General features: G+C 50.2%; 2 protein-coding genes and 2 non-coding genes across 6 annotated transcripts in view; 3 read left to right on the forward strand and 1 right to left on the reverse strand.

Moving 5' to 3' along the window:
* The first annotated feature begins 29 nt into the window (after positions 1-29).
* On the forward strand, positions 30-11,368 carry TSR1 (TSR1 ribosome maturation factor). Its single transcript, XM_069089647.1, has 15 exons — positions 30-200; positions 364-467; positions 1,211-1,430; positions 1,562-1,696; positions 1,930-2,354; positions 3,968-4,124; positions 4,612-4,766; positions 5,348-5,532; positions 6,591-6,753; positions 7,249-7,359; positions 8,021-8,153; positions 8,233-8,349; positions 8,780-8,920; positions 9,497-9,571; positions 9,860-11,368. The coding sequence occupies exons 1-15, from the start codon at positions 104-106 to the stop codon at positions 10,033-10,035; spliced, it is 2,394 nt and encodes a 797-aa protein (XP_068945748.1). The 5' UTR covers positions 30-103; the 3' UTR covers positions 10,036-11,368.
* On the forward strand, positions 7,059-7,147 carry LOC138162976 (small nucleolar RNA SNORD91 family). The gene has a single exon (XR_011168774.1). It is a non-coding gene; the product is annotated as a small nucleolar RNA SNORD91 family (small nucleolar RNA).
* Positions 7,506-7,598, forward strand: LOC138162975 (small nucleolar RNA SNORD91 family). Its single transcript, XR_011168773.1, has one exon. It is a non-coding gene; the product is annotated as a small nucleolar RNA SNORD91 family (small nucleolar RNA).
* Positions 9,470-15,618, reverse strand: part of SRR (serine racemase) — a 55,889-nt gene continuing 49,740 nt past the window's right edge. For all 3 annotated transcript variants that reach the window (XM_069089650.1, XM_069089649.1, XM_069089651.1), the window contains 6 exons: positions 13,062-13,194; positions 12,132-12,235; positions 11,886-12,005; positions 11,661-11,735; positions 10,444-10,653; positions 9,470-10,273 (listed from right to left, as the gene is read on the reverse strand). In XM_069089650.1, coding sequence (XP_068945751.1) covers positions 10,067-10,273; positions 10,444-10,653; positions 11,661-11,735; positions 11,886-12,005; positions 12,132-12,235; positions 13,062-13,194 — 849 coding nt within the window. In that variant the 3' untranslated portion in view covers positions 9,470-10,066. The remainder of the gene's footprint in view (positions 10,274-10,443; positions 10,654-11,660; positions 11,736-11,885; positions 12,006-12,131; positions 12,236-13,061; positions 13,195-15,618) is intronic.

The following is a 15,618-nucleotide window of genomic DNA, read 5'->3' on the forward strand; positions in this document are numbered from 1 at the left end:
CCCTCTCCAGCGAAACTCCACCCACTCAGGTCTCCGCGCTGGCGGAACCGGAACCACTCGGTTTAGCACAGGAAGCGGTAGGCCCCTGCACGTGGGGAGAAAGATGGCGGTTCATCGCTCTGGGCCGCTCAAGCAGCAGAATAAGGCTCACAAGGCCGGGCGGCACCGGGGTCGGGGCTCCGCGCAGCGGGATGGTAAAGGTGAGGGGGACCCCTGGGGCAGGTGGAAGCGGGAGGGTCAGCCCAGCCCTTTCTGCGTCCTTGCATGCGCAGGAGGCCTTCCTCCGCTCCGGCCTGAGCCGCCTCGGCTCCCGTAGGGCCTGTCGCTCACAGTCGCCTCTCTCCCCTGGGGTCTGCCTTCCAGGTCGCGTGGCCGTTAAAGTCCTGAGCAAGAAGGCTAGGAAGGAGCTGAGCCGAGTGGACCAGAGGCACCGGGCCAGCCAGCTCCGGAAGCAGAAGAAGGAGGCGGTGAGGGGGGGGGGGGGGGGGGGGGGCTGAACACCTTCGTCACGCCTGCCCGGCCAATGCCCTCCAGCCCCTGGCTCTGGCTCTGTACCTCACCCTTCCCTTCCCTTCCCGTTCTACCTCCACAGCGTCCCTACAGCCGAGACGAAGCTCCGGTTCTCTCCCCGCTCACGTGGCGGTCGTTTTCATCTAAATTATTGTTCTGGCCTCCTTCGTGAACCTTCACTGCTCAGAAGCCTTCCTTGTCTCCCTGGATTCCTTTTCCAGGCTCAGCTTCGCCTGCCTCCCCGGCAGCTTTTCCGGGACCACCCCCCTTTAGTTAATTCCAGCTGACTGCCTCCTATAAACCTCAGAGTATAAACTGCTTGAAGACAGGGCCTGTCCACTTTTGTCCTTGTGTCTCTGGCATCGTGCCTGGTGCCCAGGACCTGCCCTGGAGGCAGAGGTCAGGTGCCCAGTATAGATAAAGCATCCTGGTTGCTCGGCGCTGGGTGAAGGTGCAAGATGCCTTTAGAGGCAGTGTGGTACGGTTAACTGTAGGATTTAAGAGAATCTGGGTTTTCGTCTTGGTGTGCTGTTTACTGCTTGGGTGACCTGGAACAAGTCCCCTTCCTCAATAAGATTTTGTTTCCTTAAGACTGGAGGTTCCTTCGGGCCTCTCTTGAATGGAATATGGAGTATGAGAGAGAGGGAGGAATGCTGCCCTGCCTCCAAAGTGCTCACCCCCTTCTCTTCCTTGTTCTCAGATTTTGGCAGAAAAGCGTCAACTGGGCAGCAAGGATGGACCACCTCATCAAGTGCTGCTGGTGCCCCTGCATGAGAGGGTTTCCCTGGGTGAGGCTGTGCAGCTGCTCCAGAACACAGACAAGAAGGTTGTGCCTGTGGGGGAGCAGGCTGGCCTGCCAAGCTTCGTGCTGCTCTGTCCTCAGCTGAAGCATCGATGGTTCTTTACATCTGCAAAACCAGGTGAGTGAAAGGCCAAGGGAGGAGCTGTGGGCTGAGCTCAGCTTCATAGTTCGGTGCCAGCATTCTTAGTATATTCCGAGTGCCTGTGATATCTTGCTGATGCCATTGTTGACTTTGCCTTCTGAATCCAGGGGATCTTCACACTGTGTTGGACCTTGCCAAAGTGGCAGATACCATCCTGTTTATTCTGGATCCAGTGGAGGGCTGGGACAGCACAGGCGATTACTGCCTCTCTTGCCTCTTTGCCCAAGGGCTTCCTACCTACTGTAAGTGAGTTATGATTATCAGCAGTCTCTAGGAGAGGTATCCTCTTCTTAGGGGCCCAGTTACCCATGTAGTATTGGTTGGATGTCTTGGTTTATGGGATATCATCCCATGTCCCTTGCCTGCCACCTCTGGACTGGGCCCAGTGATCCATGCCTAGTGCAGGGTGAATTGTTCACTAATCGCAATGGACTTTTGTGGCTCCTAACTACTTGTCTGTTTCTTTTGTCTCTAGCTCTAGCCCTCCAGGGGGTTGGGGACCTTCTTCCAAAGAAACAAGTAGAGGCTAAGAAGAAGCTGAGCAAGGCCTTAGAGAAGCGATTTCCAGGAGACAAACTGCTCCATTTGGATACTCAGCAGGACGCTGTGCTGCTCCTGCGACAGCTGGCTAACCAGAAGCAGCGGCATCTGGCCTTTCGAGACCGGCGCTCTTACTTGTTTGCCCATACTGCTGACTTTGTGCCCAGCCAAGAGAGCAGCTTGGTGGGCACCTTAAAAGTGTCAGGCTATGTGCGTGGACGGACTCTCAATGTAAACCGTCTCCTGCATATCGTTGGGCATGGTGATTTCCAGATCAAGCAGATTGATGCGCCTGCAGACCCTTTCCCTCTAAATCCCAGAGTGATTAAGGCCAGCAAAGGCTCGGACATGGCAATGCAGGTGTGTGGGATCACAGAGCTGGTTTCCAAGGAAGTTGGCAGCACATTTTTGTTTTTAATTTTCAAATTTTTTTGTTTTTGTTACTGGGAAGAGGATGATAGTTATGGCCAGCTCTGTAGATCTACATTAGCACATAGTAGGTGTTTCATTAGTGCTTTTTTTCCATTATGGTACATCTGAAAATAGGCTAGGGGCACTTCTGTGCTTTTATCCAAGTCATGGTTGAGAGATGAAGGAGGAGACATGGTTTGGCCACAGTTGGTCTGGAAAAAAAATCTATGGGTTTTAGTAGAATGCAATTCATTATGAGTCAGGCATGTGAATGTAATTTTGGGCTATACTAAGGCCATAGTTTCCAAGGCCAAGGTGGTAGGCCTTAGCTCAAGGAGTTTATGTTAGAGGGAGGGGCTCTCCAGGTGAGGGAAATAAAATGGACAAAGGGATGGGGCACAGTCGTGCTAGCAAGGACATTGCCCTACTAGACTTGGGGGGAGGGGCAGCGTTAGAAAATGGTGGCGGTTGCTTAGGTGGGTGAAAATAGGCAGGTCTGATGGCTCAGCAAATAGAGAGCCATTGAAAATTTAAGAGCAGGCTTCTTGGAATCCTGTATTTCAGAAAAGCAGCATTTAAGGAAGATTAGTGTGGCAGCTAGACGCCATAGTGTATAGAGCACCCTGCCTGAAGTTGGGAAGCCTCAACTTCTTGAATTCAAATCCAGCCTCAGACACTGGTGGTGTGACCTTGGATATGTCACTTAACCCTATTTGCCTCAGTTTCCTCATCTGTAAGATGATCTGGAGAGGGAAATGGCAAGAACCTCTCTACTCTCTTTTCCAAGAAAACACCAAATAGGTCACAAAGAGTTGGACTTGACTAAAAAAATGATTTTAATCAAGTGCGGCAACCACATATAGGATAGATTAGAGTGTAGGAAGGGAGGGGGATCTGCCGTAAAATGAACTGAGTTATGTTAACCAAACAGGGCTTCTCTGCCCGAGGACCTGTGTGTGGCCCTGGGAGTGAAGACATTGATTAGAAAAACAGCCTTAATCTCCCTCAGCAAGGTTGAATTTAGTTCTGGGTAAAACTTAGCCCTGTTGTGAAATGTATCCTTAGAAGAATGATAATTGTGAGTATTTGTATGGTCCTCGAAGGTTTGCAGAGGGGTTTACATACCTTTTTTCATTTAACCTTTGTAACAGCCTTGGGAAGTGGGTGTTGTTATGGTCTCCATTTTAAGGTTGAGGAAACCAGCTGAAGGAGGCTAAGTGAGGTGCCTAGGGTCACACAGCAGTCTGTGGTACAAATCAGACTCCAGTCTTTCTGATTCCCCACTCTGGGACTCTACTGCCACGCCAGCTGCCCCTAAGACAATGAATGAATGTTAAAAGCCACTAGGTGGTCTATTCTGCTACCATGCCATCAGTGTGAGAGAGCAGGTGGCAGCAAGAGACTCTGGGTAAAGGATGCCTTCCTCAGTGGGATGGGACTAGGGGGCGGTGCAGCCTTGTTCTGATGTGTAGTTGTGGGGTGGGAGTGGGACATAGCATCCGTGCTGTGCTCTCAGTAAGGAGAGACCTGACTGAGCAAACCATGGCACGCTTTTCTCTTAGATTGATGCTGCTGGTGTTGTTGAGATGGAGGAAGATCTCAAGGTCCTAGTGAAAGCAGACCCTGCTCGACAGGAATCTCTGCAGTCAGAGGTGGTTCCAGACCCCATGGAGGGGGAGCAGACCTGGCCTACTGAGGATGAGCTGAAGGAGGCCAAGGGTTGGTGCCCCTTCTGGTCATTCATCCCTCGGCCGGCCTGCAGGGCATGCGGGCAGGCCTGGTTGTGGAGAAGGCTGTGATCCCAGAGTCATTCCGTCAGCTTGGCTCTCTGCTGGGTGTGCCCAGGCGGTGGGGGGGAGGGGGACCGGGACCGTGGCAGGAGGAGGCTGTAATCTGGCTTATCACCTGTTGGTGTCACTTGGCAATGAGGCAGAATTTGGAGTCAGACTTCATTCTGTCTCTATAGACTTCCTTAGGTCAGAAGAGAGGGAGGGAGCCACCCCCTTAGGTCATACTTTGCAAGCCTTTTTTTTTTTTTAATTTTTTGCTTAACTTTTTTCATTTTATTTTTTAATTAGCAGCCATTTATTTTCTCTCCCCTGTCAACCCTCTCCCATATAAAGGAAAAACAAGATGCTTATAACAAAAATGCATAACCAAGCTAAATAAATTCCCACATTGTCCTGACCCCGAATGTATCTGACAGACTTCTTGAAGGAAAGACCCAAAGTGGTGAAGAAAGTCCCCAAAGGAACATCCAGTTACCAGGCTGAATGGATTGTGGATGAGGAAGATGGCAGCAGTGGGGAGGAGGAGGAGGATGCAGAGGCTGAGGATTTCATGGAGGAGGAAGATTCCGAGGTGAGCGAGGCCCAGGGCAGCCTATGGAGGACAAGGCTGTAGCCAGGCCCTGGGAGCTCTGATATCCACTTGAGTAGACAGGGGCCTCTATGAGGGGCTGGCTGGCTCCCTCAAGGGCTGTGGTCCAAGTACCTCCATCAGAATGGGAAGAGATTTCTCATGGGGGATGGCCTGCACTCTCCATCTCTGGAAAGACCCATGAGGATGAAAACATCCTTGGCATACTAGATGAGAATTGGCACTTAGCCTTTCAGGAATCCTCAGAACACCTTGTGTACATATGTGATCTTATCTGAGCCCCAAACAAGTCCTAGGAGGGGGGTGAGACAGGTCATAAAGGACAGGGACGAGACCTGCTGCTGTAGGTCCCTGCCTTCTCTGCTGTGGAGGGTTTTTGGCTGTTGCCTGCTTGTTCAAGCATGGAGAGGTCAAGCCATTTACTCAGGGTCACATAGCCAGATTTGGGGGGGAGGGTTAGGGCTGCTTCTGTCCTTACCTCTTACCCCCTTGTAAGATGAACAAGCCCAGGCCTAGAGAGGTTGGGTCACTTGTTCAAGGTGAATCTTTTGCTTTTTCTCCAGGCTGAGGGAAGTGAAGAAGAATGTGAGACCATGACCATAGGGGAATCTGTTCGGGATGATCAGTATGATGAGAAGATTGATGAAGAGGCTGAGGAACAAATGCTGGAGAAATACAAGCAAGAAAGGCTGGATGAGATGTTTCCAGATGAAGTGGACACCCCCAGGGACATAGCAGCGAGAATCCGGTCAGTGCCAGCAGCAGCGTGATTAGAGTTGGCACAGTGGATAGGAGGTCAGGAAGATCTGGGTTCAGGTCCTGCCCCTGACCCCTCTGGGCTCTGTGAGCATCCTAGTTCTTCATTGCAGCCTCTGAGACTTCCTTCCTTACTGGCCTCCAGCAGACCTAGCCAGCCCAGGGGGGCCCTTCTGACCCTTTGAGCTTGATTCCTGTGAGACCCAGGGGAGGGCATCTGCTGAGCCGTGTCTGAATAAAGAATCTACTTTAGAAGTGCCCAGCCTCATTTGGAGGACCCCCCTCCTCACTACGGCAGTGGTCACCTTTACTTTAGGACGTTGCATGTTGTGAAGCTAATCAAGCCTCCGCTTGCCTCTCTGCCCCAGTAATTACTGTTTTCCCTTGTCGTCTGTCCTCTCTGAGGTTTAACAACAAGTCTGGCTCCTCTTGTGAATTCTGTGAAGGGAAAGGTTGTTGTGGGTTGGTATAAAAACCTCATGGAGAAGTTGGGGCTTGAAGGAAATGGGGGCTTGGCATTTCAGAGTGGGAAGAGCAGGATTATGGGAGTGTAAACAGGCTTGTCCTAGCTGAAAACTCTTTTCTGAGAAGCCTTTCCTTATCTCCCTTAATTTGGGGACTTTCCTGCTGAGATGAGCTCTCCATTAGAGACATTCTCTGTGCTCCTTGGGGGGAAGGGGATGCCCTACACAGGGCTAGCAGTTAATAACTGCTGATTGGTAAGTGACTTGCTCAAGGTCTCAGTCTTCAGGATGAAGATTTTTGGGTTTGTATGTGTCAGCCGCTGTGTTAGTGAGGCACCCTCTTGTCCTGCTGGCTGCTTTGGCCCTGGTCTGGGGCTGGCAGTGCACAGCCTGTCGTCAGGCCTGTTTGGTTTGGGGTTTTAGGAGGCCAAGCTCTTCCTTTGGACTGTCTCGGGAAGGTGGTGGAGAGTTTATCTCAGTTCGGTTTTCATTCTTTGGCTGAGGCAGATAGTGAATGAAGAGGACATCTTGACAGATTCCACGAAGCCCTTCTGACTTGTTCATGTCTGATACTCCCTGTGTTCAGATTTCAGAAATACAGAGGCCTCAAGAGCTTCCGTACATCCCCGTGGGATCCCAAGGAAAATCTGCCTCAGGAGTACGCTCGGATTTTTCAGTTTCAGGACTTTTCTAGAACTAGGAAACGGATCTTTAAGGAGCTTGAGGAAGGAGAATCTGAAGGGGCTGAGGTACCCATCTTGTTATTGTTGCTGTTCAGACATTTTTTCAGTTGTGTTTGACTCTTATGTGCCCCCCATTTGCACTTTCTTAGCAAAGATACTGGGGCGGTTTGCCATTTCCTTTTCCAGCTCATTTTTATAGATAAAGAAACTGAGGCAAACAGGGTGAAATGTCTTGCCCAAGGTCTTCAGCCAGTAAGTGTTTAAGGCCTTCCTGACTCAGGGCTGGGTGCTCTGTGCACGCTGGTGCCCCAGCAGCCCATACCCATTCTAGCTTTCCCCTAACTCTGTCCTTGCCAGTGCTTTAAGAAGAAGGGAGAAGCTTGTGATGTTGGCTGAAATGTCTGAACCTGACTGAGACATCTCTGATGTATCACCTTTGTGCCCTGAAGCTTCTCCAAGGCCAGGGTGCATGATGGGAATGGTAGTACCTGTCTAGACATCCCGTTCCCCCCACTGGGGGCATCCGATCAACACTGAACTTGCTTCGGTTCTTCTTGGCAGGTTGGCTGGTATGTGACCCTGCATGTCTGTGGAGTTCCTGCCTCAGTGGGTGAGAGCTTCAGGCAAGGGGCACCTCTGGTCATGTTTTCCCTGCTGCCACATGAACAGAAGGTGAGTGTCCTTGAAAGGGAGAGGATCTGTTCTTCCTTGTGGCATCTCTTCTGCTCAGACTCCTTTTCTAGGGTTGTGAAATAGATTGTCCTTAGGGCTTGAAACTTTTGACTGCCTTGGTTCACTGAGTGTGAGGCTACAGAGAATGGAGAAGCCAGTGATGGTTTGAGCCAGAATGTCTGAACCTGTCTGAAGCATCTCAGTGATGCATATTCTGTGGCTCTGAGGCTTCTTGATCTGAGGTTAGTCTCTGGGTTTGCATCTGCTCTGCCATGACATAGCACCATTTTTAAAAGGCATGTGCCAGAGTGACAGACCTTTCCCTCTGGCTTGCAAGCAGCAGCATGGAGTCAGGGCGGGGGGGGGGAAGCCAAGGTGGCTGAATGTGTTTGGGACCTGGAGCAACCATGGTGAGAGACTGGTAGTGACCCTGGGCCATTTGGCAGGAATTGGGGCCCCCACTGGGATGGGGAGGGCTTTTTCCCTCCACCACATCACTTGGGAGTGGATTCCTGGCCCTTGATTATGAAGGGGGGGGGGGCGCGTTCTGCCTGGGAGCTCTTGTGGGGCCTGTGTTGTTGGCTCATCTGAGGGCGTGTAGGCCTTGAGGAGGGACATAGAGTTCTTTGCACTGGTAATTGACTCGTCCCTAATTGTGCAGATGTCGGTGCTGAATATGGTGGTGAGGAGACACTCTGGTAACCTGGAACCTGTGAAGTCCAAAGAGGAGCTGATATTCCATTGTGGTTTCCGGCGCTTCCGGGCCTCGCCTCTGTACTCCCACCACACTGCAGGTCTGCTGCTGCTTTTAAAGTACAAGCCACATTTTCCTAGCCCCAGGTGTTACTTAACTTTTTTTTTTTCCTGTGTTAGCGGATAAGCACAAGGCTGAGCGGTTCCTTCGTCCTGATGTGGCCTTGGTGGCGACAGTTTATGCCCCGATCACCTTCCCTCCAGCCTCAGTGCTGCTCTTCAAACAGAAGCCGGATGGTGAGCTAGAGCCTGGAGGGCAGCTATGGGGGGGAGGGGAGCGCCAGTGGATGAACATCATCCAATTATTAGATGTTTAGATTATTTTTATTAGATATGGAGAGGAAAAGGCCAGGGACCTGGTCATCTTGGTGCCTCTGTATCTTCACTAGCTGGGGGGGGGGGGGGGAGGAGAGGGGAGTTGCCCAAGGGCTCTTGTGCTGGTTACAAGAGAGCTCTGTGGGGTAGGACAAAAGATGGGAGAGGCCCCCAGGCTGGCCTCGTTCCTTCTGGGTCTACATTCATCTTTGGAAAGGGATTAAGATCCAAAATGAACTGGGGGGAGATGAGAGGCCCTACCATTTGTCAGTGGCCTTATTTGTGCTGCTCTGCACAGATTACTGAGCCCTTGTTGACTTCTGAAATGATTTTTGTCCCCCAACCCTATTAGGCAAGCACAGCCTCATTGCTACGGGGTCCCTCCTGTCTGTGGATCCAGACAGGATGGTCATCAAGAGACTTGTGCTAAGTGGGCATCCTTTCAAGATCTTAACCAAAATGGCAGTAGTCCGTTACATGTTCTTTAACAGAGGTAGGTAGGAGGGGAAAGGAAGGAGAGAATCTGGTAGCCTTTGGTGTCAGAGGTTTAATTTCTGGGGAGGGTGTCTCTGATGACTTACTCAAAGAGCCCATTTGCAAAATCTCACCAAGAGCTCCACATCCTGACCTGGGCCTTAGTTTCCTGAACCCTAAAATTAGTGGGGTAAACGAATGGAGGATATTTATAGTCTCTTCTAATGGTAAATTCTGGGCAGGTGAATGCCGAGGTGGGGGGGCCTTTCTGTCCTAGGGGATCAGAGTTCCTTTTGCCATTCCCTCAGGGTTCCAGCCTTCAGATGGCTCTGGGGCTTATTTCATTGGGGCCTCCTTGCTGGCCCTCATGCTTTCCTCTCCCATTCATTCATTCCCATTTCCCTGCTTCTGTATTTACTTCTTCCTCACCCCTACTTAAAATCCCTCAACCCTGGGTGTAAATACTACATCTCCTGCCTTCCCCTGGGCCAGAGATCCTCTCACCACAAAAGACCTTGTATTCTGTAATTGTGTGCCTGGCCTGGAAGAGATGGCACTCACTAAATGCTTCTTCATCAATTGTTTTTAATCTTAGAGGATGTGCTATGGTTTAAACCCGTGGAACTACGAACTAAATGGGGTCGCAGAGGACACATCAAGGAGCCGCTTGGTAAGAGGGGTTGGTCCCTGGGAGTGACATTTCCTACCGCCAGCAAGGATGTGACAGGCAGTTTCACTTAGGGTTAGCCTTGCTGGGTGTGATCTCCAGAGATGCTAGGTGAGGCAGCTACATGCTGCAGGGGGTGCTTCTAGCTTTTCCTACTTGGGGAAGTCTTGTAGGTCTGTAGAGCCAGGGCTGGAGAGGGACCTTGGAGGTCGTCTGCCACCCTGACTACAGGGTACACGGCTACACGGATAGAGATGGGGCCACCTGCCTGAGCTCAGCTCTGCTTCCTAGGTACTCATGGCCACATGAAGTGCACATTTGATGGACAGCTGAAATCTCAGGACACCGTGTTGATGAATCTGTATAAGCGTGTCTTCCCCAAATGGACTTACGACCCCTATGTGCCAGAGCCCCTGTCATGGTCAAAAGATGAAATCTCCCCAGAGCTCGAAGTGGACATGGAATAAGGGCCTCCTGCTGTGGGTCGTCTCTGTCAGTTCAGAGGGCACAAGCCTGCTCACCCTCTGGTTGTTTTAGCCATCTCAGGGAGGTCAAATCCACGTTCCCTCCACTAAGAACCACGCAGATGTCTTGGGTGGCAGGCACCACCTTCTGGAACCGCTCAGCCAGCACAGCAGCCACTCCCACTGCAGCTGAGGGCTCAATGAGAAGCTTCATCCTCTCCCACGTCAGTTGGGTGGCGTGCTGTGGGCCAGAAGAGAAAGCCTGTGCTGAGCAGGGGACAAGCAGAGGGCTCAGGCTGCTGGCCCAGTGCACCCCCCCCCCCAGGTCCTCAGGAGGCTCATTGGCCATTTTACAAAGAGCCCAGGTCCTTGGCATCTGCCCTGCCCCCTCTGGTTTCTGAGGTTTCTCACCTTAATTTCATCCTCTGTGACAGTGAAGACTTCATCCACCAGGTCCCTTATAATAGGCCAAGTGTAGGGGCCAATGCTTGATTTAAGCCCATCTGCTATGGTGACTGGTGGAGAAGGGTTAGGGGTTATTTCCCCTTTAAGCTTGGACTGGAAGCAGTCATCTGCGTTACAGGGCTCAGCAGCATACACTTTGACCTCTGGTCTTAGAGCCTGTCAGGAGAGCACTGAGTGTCTGACACTGGGCACAGCATCAGGACAAGCCCAGCCAAGGTCACTGCAGAGAGCCCCAAAGCCCTCCAAAGGACAGACAAGACCATAAAATGCACTGCAACATCAGGTGGCTCTTTGGGGTTTTTGAACTCGAATCTGCTCTATTTCATCTGAAGTGTGCCCATGACGGGGGATGGGTGAAAGTGAGCCCTGGTAAGAGAAGGGCCAGATAGAACCTAGCTCAGGGTCAGCTCCTGGGGGGGGGGGGGGGAGGTGTCTGTGCATGCTTGAGCAGAGCTCAGGCTCACTGCCAACAGGCAGCAGCTGCCTTTCCGAGGTGCAGTCAGCGCTTTGTCTCAAGAGGAAATTGGATGGGACAGGAAGGGGCTGAGGCTACACACAGGCTTCATCTTGTAAACTGAACTCGGTACCTGAGGTACAGTACCTTGAGGTAGGAGTTCAAATAAAGGCCATCTAGGGTTGAAAAGGTTCTAGCCTTTAATCACCTTAAATAGAACTTTTCAACCAAAAGTAATTTGTTCAAACAGTGCCTCTTAGTGGGACTGAATTTTTCTCTGCTAGGTTCTTTTAAATCGACTTTCAGGCTTTACACAACTGTTACGCTGTATTATTTTAGATCTGTGTTTTTTGTGTCTTGTTATAGAGGAAACGTTGGTTTGCTTTCACATACCACAAATGCTTCAGCCATTACAAACGGGTCAGAATTTTTTCTGTAGAGGGGTTTATGTCGCCTTCCAATAATATCCTACAGCGTGTGGTCCTGGCAGCAGAACCACCAGGTTGGAGGGTAATGAGCAGTTTTTGTAGCTCTTATTCTCTAGACTATGTTCTTTGACATAAGGGATGGCTCTCTGGGAAAAGGAAAAATTTCAGTAGTCCACAATAGAAAAAGAAAATGTAAAATAGTAAAAAAAAAAATACAATCGAGTGCCTGTCTTTCCATAGACCTACCAGCATTGAATATGGAGATGAAGGGTCTTTCTTACCTTAACTGTAATAGCTATTCCTGAGATCATCCCTCCACCCCCTATAGGTACCACCAGGGCATCCACTGTGGGAACCTGTGGAATAAAATACAAAGTATACATGGCTAGACTAAACTTTTATAGGTATATGAGGAAACAACAATGAAGGCTGGATACAACCTCCTCAGCTGCTGGCTTCCTCAGGAAAAGCTCTGTATCCCCAGAGGGATCCCACAGCTGCCTCACCTGCTCGAGCACTTCCAGGGCAATGGTGCCATGGCCCGCCATCACAGCTGGAGACTGGTTGGGGTGCACCAGCGTCCCTTCAGTTTGCTTCATAATTCTTGCTGCCACAGCTGTTCTTGACTAGAGGAAGAAGAGAAAAACCATAAAGGCAATCAATTTGTTGGTAAAATTAAATTTAATTAAAAGGCAAAAAAGCCCACCCCCCAAATCACAGGCACTGGCCACATAAGGAGTTGGCCCCGCTACCTCATCGTTGGGCTCACAGTCTACTATGGTGGCTCCGTAGCCCTGGATTGCTGATTTCTTACAGGAAGGGGCTGTTCTTGGCACCACAACGTAGGCAGGAATTCCTGAGAAACAAAACGCTTGTTGCCTTTGGGGCAGATAGCACGATGTGGATGTGGGAGAACTGGGAGTTAGAAGGCCTGGGTTCTTCATGGTTAAGACTTGTGATTCTTTATTAATAGGATAAGGGGATTGGGGTAGAGCAGGGGTTCTTAATCTGGGGTCTGGTTTAGGATGTGGGAAGATGAAGAGCCCTGGGCTGGGACCACCTCCAAGTGGAGGAATCTAAGATGTTTACAAACAGCTTACACAGGATGAGAATTGGGGTCTTTATGGTTAATCACCAGCTCTAGCTCTTCTGGCTGCATGTAGAGCTTCAGATCTGGCACAACATGTGACCCAGACATCATCTCCTTGGAGAATTCTGGGTGGCTTGTACTACAAGGGCAGAAACTGAGGCTTGGAAAGGTTGCATGACTTAACCACTGTCACACGGCCAGGAGTCAATAGAAGCAGGAGGCCTCACTGAACTCAAGTAAAGTACTAGATACGGAATTATTCAGGGCTTACTGTGTACCAGGCACCATGCTGTTCTCAAGAAACACTGCTGGGGAAGGGGGAGGGAATGCAACATGTAGATAAAGAACAAGAAGGGGAGGGAGGGAACCCGGAGATCTCTGTCCTGGAAATAACGTCATGTCACGTGACTGAAATAGTAATAGTTGCTCTCTTCTGGCACAACAGAGTTTAAAGATGCTTTTCTTAAGATGCTCGAGGTAGGGGGTATGGAGATGAGCAAACTGGGGGTCAGAGTCATGATCTGAAGCCAGGCTTGACCCTCTCCCCAGCCCTCTTTCCAAGTGTTCAGATGGCAGTGGGCCATTCTCTTACCTTCCAGTCTGGCTGCATAACTGAGCGCCTGGCCATGGTTCCCACTGCTGTGAGTGACCACAGCTTTGGGTTTCTCCCCATCCCCTGAAGTGTTGGAGGTCAAGTTCCGGATGGCATTGAGGGCTCCCCGGATCTACAGGCAAAGAAATGTGTATGTCATGTCTGAACCATGAGCTGCACACATGTGGAATACAGCAGAGCCCAGACAGTCTCCTAGGTTCATACTGAGGAGGTAGCATCATAGCCAGCACGAGAGACAGATGGGACTGTCCTAGATGTAGGGCTGGAAGGGGCATCAAAGACTCTCATCCCACTGTTTTAGGGAGGAGGAAATAGGCCCAGAGAGGGTGACTTGTCCCAGATAACTTAGCCAATGGCAGAAACAAGGCTGTTTAATAAATTTAGACTCAGGCAGGACCCTGATCTGATTCAAGAATTAGTCTGACTCCATTTTACAGATGAGGAAACTGAGGCCCAGAACAGGCAGTATGGGACTGAGGCAGGATTTGAACCCAGAAATTCACTAAGGGGATCTCAAAGAACTTCTTGCCAATAGTGGTTTAGAGGTAATGTGGCCTAGTGGACAGAGAGCTGGCCTTAGAAGGCCTCTATTCAACTTCCATCTCCGGCACATCTTGGCTGTGTGAACTTGGACAAGTTGTCGGACCTTTCTGGGCCTCAGTTTCTTCATATGGAAAATGGGGGGAGATACATGCAGTGACCTCCGAAATCCCTTCTTGCTCTAAATCTATGGTCCCCCTGACCACCAGGTCTTGATTCACGTCTTCAGTTTTGTTTTTCTGTTTGCCTCCCAGGAATTTGTTCCTTCACAAGTCAGGCATGTGTGGCTTTCCTTTTCACAGATGCCCGTGTACCAGGCCAGTTAGGGCGGTTTTCATCTAGAAACAATGATGAAACTGGAGGCCCATTGTCACAGACTCTTCTGTCCTGTGGGAACTGGCCCCTGGGAAAATCCTAGTCATGACAGTTTGCTACCTCACCAGTCCCCAAGAGGAATGAAAGCTTCTCTTTCTGGGTGGGGAAAGAGGGTCTGGGCCTCAGCAGTTGGGGTGGTGGTCTTCACTGCTGCTCTGCATTCCAGGCTGCTTACTGAGGGAATGTGGCTCCCCCCCTCCCCCACCCCACCCCTGCACTACCCTTAAGTCCAGGTGATGGGTGGGACTGCTGGGTCCCCCGCTCTTTCTCCTTACGGGACTGCTGATTGCCCCCTGCTTCCCTCTAACATCTTAAGACTTTCATGTAGTTACTACTGATTTATGGACTTGTCTCCCTCATTAGAATGAGGAAAGTCTTGTATAGGAGGGATTGTCTGTTTCTTGTATCCTTGGTGACTACTACTATGCCTGGTACACAGCAGGTGTGCTTGTCGATTGACGTCACCCACCCTGACACAAGGAAAGCTCCTCAAGATCAGGGGCTGTTCCATTGTCTTTGGATCATCAGTGCCTAGAATACAGTGAGGACCTAATAAATGCTTGTTGATTAATTTATTGATGATGCCCACCCCCATAGAATGTAACCTTGTGGAGAGCAGTGACTCATTTGTTTTTAGTTACATGGGCTACAGTCAGTTCTGAGCACTCTGGCTGTTCCTTGTGTACTCCCCAGGCTGATGGACTCTCCACAGAAAGCTTGTTGGACTGACTGGCTGTACTTCTGCATTCAAACCCACAAGTCATTAGTCATTAGCTTGGATTGTCCATCAGGCTGATCCATCTGCAATGTTTTTCATATTCATGGCCTTGTACTACTGGTACTATTATCTCCACTTCATAGATAAGGAAATCGAGGCCCAGCATAAATGATGAGCCCACGGTTAGTGTCACCGCTGGGGTTTGAGCCCAGGTTCTTTCTGTTAACCCACTCTATGAGAGGTTCCTCTTGGCTAACTTCAGCATTCTGTCACTCATTACCAAAGAAACGCCTGGGCTGTCCGTCTGCTACTCCTTCCTCTTGCTACACAACTAGCTGGTCAGAAGATCAGATTTCAAGTTGACACCGAACCATACCCTGCTCTCCCAGAGATGTCAGAAGAAACATTAGGAGCCATTTAGACTAATTCCCTCATTTTATAGGTGAAGAAACTGAGGCACAAAGAGGTGATTCCCCCAGGGTCATGTAGCTGTTAAGAGTCTAAGGCAGGAAGGTCTTCCAGTGCCCTGTTCACTATACCATACTGCCCTTGGGCTAACTCCTTTTCCAGTCATACTCTTCTGGGATGGTTTTTTTTTTTACATTTCTTGTACATCAGTCGTTGTTGTGTTTGTCCTAAATTCTCAAGAAGGACCATTGCATCAGGGAAATGATGACATGATTTGCAGTTGACTTTAATTTGAGTGAGGGAAGGCTGTGCGAGGTCAGCAGCCTCACTTTCTCCTACAGCCATCTGGGTCCAGTGACCAGATATCCATCATGATGACTGGAGATGACCCAGGATGCAATGGGAGACCCTGGCCCTTTTAGGCTAAGGCCTTTACAAGTAGTCACTTAGAGTGAGATAACACCCTCTTTAATTAGTGTCAAGTCAAAATCAATT

Source organism: Petaurus breviceps, unplaced genomic scaffold, assembly GCF_028583685.1.
Source record: "Petaurus breviceps papuanus isolate PSGF00001 unplaced genomic scaffold, PetGlider_PUasm1.0 186, whole genome shotgun sequence".
Lineage (NCBI taxonomy): Eukaryota > Metazoa > Chordata > Mammalia > Diprotodontia > Petauridae > Petaurus > Petaurus breviceps.

Excerpts from the sequence above, each read along its gene's own strand:
- TSR1 (XM_069089647.1), top strand. The coding sequence starts at position 104 with ATGGCGGTTCATCGCTCTGGGCCGCTCAAGCAGCAGAATAAGGCTCAC. Across the intron at positions 1,431-1,561 it reads CTTTACATCTGCAAAACCAG|GGGATCTTCACACTGTGTTG; the intron begins GTGAGTGAAAGG and ends TTCTGAATCCAG. Across the intron at positions 8,350-8,779 it reads CTTCAAACAGAAGCCGGATG|GCAAGCACAGCCTCATTGCT; the intron begins GTGAGCTAGAGC and ends CAACCCTATTAG.